General features: G+C 45.1%; 1 protein-coding gene across 1 annotated transcript in view; it reads left to right on the top strand.

Annotated features, from left to right (window-relative positions):
- The first annotated feature begins 320 nt into the window (after positions 1 to 320).
- Positions 321 to 6,000, top strand: part of LOC112109867 (DBIRD complex subunit ZNF326) — a 28,225-nt gene continuing 22,545 nt past the window's right edge. Inside the window, exon 1 of the mRNA XM_024204571.3 lies at positions 321 to 584. Within this exon, the coding sequence (XP_024060339.1) occupies positions 569 to 584 (16 nt within the window). The 5' untranslated portion in view covers positions 321 to 568. The remainder of the gene's footprint in view (positions 585 to 6,000) is intronic.

Genomic DNA, 6,000 nt, shown 5'->3' with positions numbered 1-6,000 from the left:
GATGCACTTCTTGTTTATTAAATGATTACTTATGTGTGACTAATGTCAAGCTTTACATGGATGGAAATTAAAAGGCACGCACAACCGTCTTTATTTTTTTTATTAAATACAGCTACCTTCCATGGGCTGGATACCTTAAAAAAAACAAAGTTAACCACGCCATTGTTTTGCATTTAAAAGTGATTTAATAAACAAAGTCCTGCTCTTAGGCTATATGCCACACTCAAACATGGCCGCCCCCAGAAACCAAGACGGCCGCCGACTAGTCAGCCAGTGACCTACATGGCCCTAAAAAACGATGCCTGGAGCAGACATGGCGGCGCCCACTGCTCTTCCCCTCTGCGTTGTCTTTCATTTCTGTGCCTCTCGATGGTCTTCACGCCCACAGATCGTCACGTGACGCCACTAACCTGACCAATCGAGGACCGACGTCTCTGTGCGGTCGCTCCCGTGCCCCGCCCAGCCTCGTTGTGGTTGAAGGCGCCATTGAGAGACGTTAGAGTCGCCGCTGTCGTGGTCCCAAGGAGGCTTCCACCGATCCCGGACACAGGGCACCGCCGCCGTTGCCATGGATTACGGGGAAGGTGAGGGCGCTCCCCGGAGCGAGGGGAGAGTCCGGCCGCCGCCGCCTCCTCGGGACCCGCCTCTGTCTCAAAATGGCAGCGTCCGCTTTGTGTCGTACAGCGGGAACGGGCGCCCCCGGCTCCGCCTCCCGGCCCTGGGGCAGCGGGGCGGTCTGTGCCCGGGAAGCGGGCCCCGAGGAGCAGCCTCGGCGCAGTGGGGTGGGGGGTACGCGCCCGGCGTAGGGAGAGGTCGCGCCGGAGGGGAGTGAGGGGCCCTTGGTGCGAGTTTGTGACAGGAGCAATAGCTGCCTCGTGGCAGCCCAGCACCAGGGCATTCACGCTGGCCCACCCGTCCCAGCTGCGGCTCCCCAGACACTCCCTTGCGATATGGTGTCAGTTTCAGGTGTGAGCAGCAAATCCAGTCCAAAGCGATCTGCCTGAGAAGCCACTGTTATTCGCTGGAATGGGTATAACGTGCGCTAGCTGCACACATGATCTGGATCTAGATTAATTGTAATCAGCCAGGAAAAGGAGTTGCGTGTCTGCGTGTATCAATACAAACCACTGCTCGTTCAAAAAAAAAAAGGGGGGGGGAATAAAATGTTGAGCTATTCAAAGAGTGGGATGGAAAATAATGAAAAAAATAGAATGACATTACTTGGACTACTGTGCTCACTTCTTGTTACTCACAGTGACATAGTAGAAATAGAGCAGGGTTTGTTGTCATCCCACTTTTACAGGCATGGAAAACCTTCCATATAAGTAAAGATTGGGGTTGTTTAGTTTAGAGATAACTTGAGAAAGAGGGGGGACTTGAAAGGAATCTGAAATAATAAATGATCCAGAGAAGGCAAATTGTTCTTGTTTTATGAAAAAGGGTTTTTAAAAATGAGGCTACAGATTTAAGTGATTAAAGTAATAAATGTTAATATGATGCATAATTAAGGCTATGTTTAGTCAGGTATTTTTAGTACAAGTCATGGACAGGTCAGGGGCAATAAACAAAATTCACGGCCTGTTACCTGTCCATGACTTGTATAAACACCCCTGACTTAGGCCTTGGCTACACTTGCAAGTTACAGCACTGTAAAGCCTCCCCCAGCGCTGGCAGGGCACTTACAGCGCTGTATCTCCCTGGGTACACGCTGCAGGTACTCTACATCTCTGAGAGGAATAACAGCTGCAGCGGAGTGGCTACGACTCACGGGTGTGAGTGTAAACGCTTGCAGTGCTGTAGTAATCACCTTGTCACGTGGCCAATCCTCTCCATTGTTGTGACCAAGTGCCGGTTTCAAAGCTCCTACCACAGAGAAAAGCAAACAGATTGCAGCTTACTTTGAGTGAGTGAATGAATGAGCAGGGGGCCGGGAGTTCAGAACTTGCAAAATAGAGAGCTGACATGCTCCAAAAAGCACTCTTTCTCCCCCCACTCTCCCTGTTACAATCCACCCCACCCCGTTTTGAAAAGCAAGTTGCAGCCACATGAATGCTGGGATAGCTGCCCATAATGCACTGCTCCCAACACAGCTGCAAATGTTACAAGTGTGGCCACACCACTGTGCTGGCAGCTGTCAGTGTGGGCAGACTGCAGCGCTTTTCCCTACTCAGCTGCACGAAGACAGGTTTACCTCACAGCGCTGTATAGCTGCAAGTGTAGCCAAGGCCTAACTCTTAGGTGCTTCTAGGGGGCTCCAGGGTGCCACGCCTGTTCCGGGGAAAGGGAGGGGGTGGCCCGGAGCATCATGGCTGCTAGGGGGCGGGGCGGCCCAGGGCACTGTCGCTGCTCCCGGACCACTGCTGCTCTGGCATCCCCTGGGGAAAGCTGCTTGGGGCTGCGGCTGGCCCCCAGGCTGTCCCAGCTGCTCAAGCAGCTCTGGGATCAGCCACACCGCAGATGCAGAAGTCATGGAGGTCCCAGAAAGTCATGGAATCCCTGACTGCTGTGACAGACTCGCAGCTTTATGCATAATTAATGTGTGGAATTCATTTCTACAAGAAGTACAAGGACGAGATAAGGATTCAAAAAAGGATTAGACATCAATATTCTCATTAACTATATCCACCCTTACATTAGAATGGCTTTTTAAAAAAAATTAGGTCTTCTAAATCCTTATGCTTCAGTACATAAACAATCACTAAAAGACTGGGATTTTGAAGATGTTCCCTCAATAGGCAGATTATTTCATAATTGTTCCTTACAGGATTTCTTGTAAGCACTTCTAAATAGCCACTATCCGAAACAGTACTAGACCCCAGTGTCGCAGTTCCTATGGTATGGTCTTTCAGCCTTTGGCTGAATGTATTCCCAATAAATCCAAAGTTTGATTATCTTTTATAGAAGCCAAAATAATCTGTTTAAAATCTTTTATCTTGATATTAAGTTAAAATGCCCATCTTTAGTAATTTTCAGCTTTTTAGTAGAAAGTGCATTGTCAGTGGAAGAGACTGGAATGAAAAATGCAATTTTTTATATGGGCATTTAAAATATTGAAACATTCAGTAAAATCATTAACCAAATGGGATGACTCTAAAACCTATCTGCTGAAAAATGCTGTAAAAGATCTGGATGGTATTATTTATCATTATTAAAATGAATCCAAAATCAGTTTTCTCTCTGAATGAGGGGTAGTGGTCAGTTGTATATATCATATCATTAGAATGTAACTTTAAGATGCTTCTAAAATGGCTTCGCTTTGCATTAGTTAAAATAAAAGAGAACACTTTTTAAAAGTACTAGAAGAAATCAGTTGTGATGCCACAGACTGTGTATAGGATCAGACTTAATCCTTGCCATGCGTGCTGTAGAAGGGGATGCCTGACCCATTGTTGCATCCAGTTTGGGTCAATTCACCCTACAGAGCAGTGTGGATTGAAAGTTAAATTGTAAATGTCCAGTAGGTGGCAATAGAGGACACAAACTGCATATTAGTACAGTATATGGACTTTTTCCTTTTCCTCAGTTAAGTCTGGTTTGAGTTTTTGGCAAGTTTCTTTCTGATGGAATTTTTTTAGCCAGTTCTAAGCACTTTTTAAAGGGTGACTGATGACTGCTGTAACTCTTCTAGGACCTATAGCTTGGTCTGAAATTATGAAGGGACAGTAAAAACTTGGAGCGGCTTGTGGAATAAATTACCTAAAACTATAGTAAATTAATGTAAATACATAGACTGCTGTAATCAATTTCATTTTAATCTGGAAAGAAAATGGATCTAGGTGCATACATGTTCTAGAACATACCTGAATGTTACCCGTTACACATTTTAAATATGCTCATGTCTGTATATATAACTCAGTTCCTAAATGTTTTATGTGCGCACAAACCCTCATTCCACAAATTCATCCATATGGATGGATGAGGCATTGACTTGAGTGGGGCTCTGTATGCACAGAGGTGTGACTTTCTGGATCTAATTGCGAGACAGGGGTCTTAAAAGGGACATAATCAACTTTAACACAATTTTTGCCAGAAAACATTTGACTTATTATTGCACAACCAAGATTTAAGACTACTATAGGCAATTCTGGTTGTAAAATAGCAAAATATTGAATTTTGCCATCTGAAATGGACAGAAGTTGGTCCAATAAAAGATATTACCTCACCCACCTTGCCTCTCTAATATTCTGGGACCAATACAGCTACAACAACACTGCATATAGGAATTGTCAGTCAAGAGGAGTCCCTTAGCTCAGATTTTTAAACTTTCCTTTTAAAGATAGTTTCTTTAAGGTTGGCATTGAAATTATTCACAAAAACGTTTTTCTTTTCCATTAGCTGTTTCAAATCAGTGTTAGCAAGAACTTTCTTTTTCTGTCCCTGCTTCTTCTTCTTTCTTTTGACTTCACAGTTATCTGTGCTTGAAAATGATGCTGGTCCTTTTGCTTCTAAATATATTCATAGTACTTCCTAATTTTATGTTGAATGCCTTGAAAGGGCAGGCCCCTGTTAGGGATGACGTTAGTTGGGCATTCGCGAACTCTTGAGCTTTTTATTAGCTCAGCAGATTTGTGGGTGTTTTTGTGGGTGGTTTAAAAAAAAAAAAAAGCCCCAGAAAATAATGCAATAGCAATTTCAAGCTAAAAGTTATTTTTAGGTATTTTTTTCAGGTGTTATGTCAAAAAGGCTAACTTTTCTAAGGAGCTTTATAATAAATTAATAATCTGAAAGAGTAACATCAGCTCAATCTTCAGTGGTATTCTGGAATCACATCACCTCCATTTTGGTGCACATAACAAAATTAATGTGGCGAGGTGGGGTCGAGGGGTTCAGTGTGTGGGAGGGGGCTCAGGGCTGGCAGAGGGTTGGAGTGCGGGGGCAGGTGAGGGCTCTGGCTGGGGGTGCGGGCTCTGGGGTGGAGCTGGGGATGAGGGGTTTGGGGTGTGATGGGGTTCCCCAGGGCGACAGTGTGGAGAAAGGACCCGTTCTCTCTCCCCATGGAAGCATCTGGGCTTGGGGGGAGAGGCGCCTCTCCCCTGGCCGCAGCTGGGTTGGGGCTGGGGGAGGGGCACCTGTCCCCTTGCTGTGGCAGGTTTGGGGCCGGCGGAGGGGCGCCTGTCCCCCAGCCACAGCAAGTTTGGGGCTGGGTTGTGCCCGGGGGTCTCTCCCTCCGTAATAGTGCACATAACAAAATCCGTTCCCCACATGGGTGGGAAAAATTAGAGGGAACACTGATGCATATGTGTGTTAGGGGACAAAGGAGGGAGGGCCAAGCTGAGGCAAAAATCAATGCTCCTAGACAGCACAAGTTATATGTAAACTTTTTTTAAAAGTTAATGAAAACCCTGCAATAAAGCAATATTCCAGTATACCACTGAAGATTGAGCTGATGTTATTGACACACATCTTTCCTTCCAACACCTGTTGTACTTGTGTGTTATCTTACCTATCCCACCGTTATGGGCACGGTATCCTGCGGCAATATAATATGTCATCACCCAATCAGTGTTAGTGCTTCGATTAGTGAACCTGTACTAGTGCTAAACCACTGGTGGGAGAATTGCTGAAATATCTGTGTAAACACTGTCTTTGTTTAAATGAACCTTAAAACAGGAAGGAGGGCCTCTCCTGGGTAGCACAGGCAGGGAGTGATGGTCAGTCTGTGGGTGATTTGTCAGCTAGCCAGCTGATTATGTTGAAACTGGGACATAACTTGCATTTCATATCATCAGTTTGGGCACTATGGTAAACATTTTTGTCATCCTACATTTTGTCACCCTACAAATTTAATTTTTGAAACCTTATTTGTATGGAATATCCATTTAAAAATAATAGAGTATTTGACCACACCCAATAAGCACCTTAGCTTGGATGTTTCTGAATTTGAAATTGACATCGAATCAGGCAGCAAAATGGGGGAAGTCCACACCACTTTTAGTGCTAATGTTCCAGTCTGTCTGAAGACTCTTCACTGCATCTCTCCATGCTTGGAAGATTATTTAT

Source organism: Terrapene carolina, unplaced genomic scaffold (genome assembly GCF_002925995.2).
Source record: "Terrapene carolina triunguis isolate 2854851 unplaced genomic scaffold, T_m_triunguis-2.0 Scaffold210, whole genome shotgun sequence".
NCBI lineage: Eukaryota > Metazoa > Chordata > Testudines > Emydidae > Terrapene > Terrapene triunguis.
Note: the sequence above shows the minus strand (reverse complement) of the source record. Positions and strands in the feature narration are given on the sequence as shown.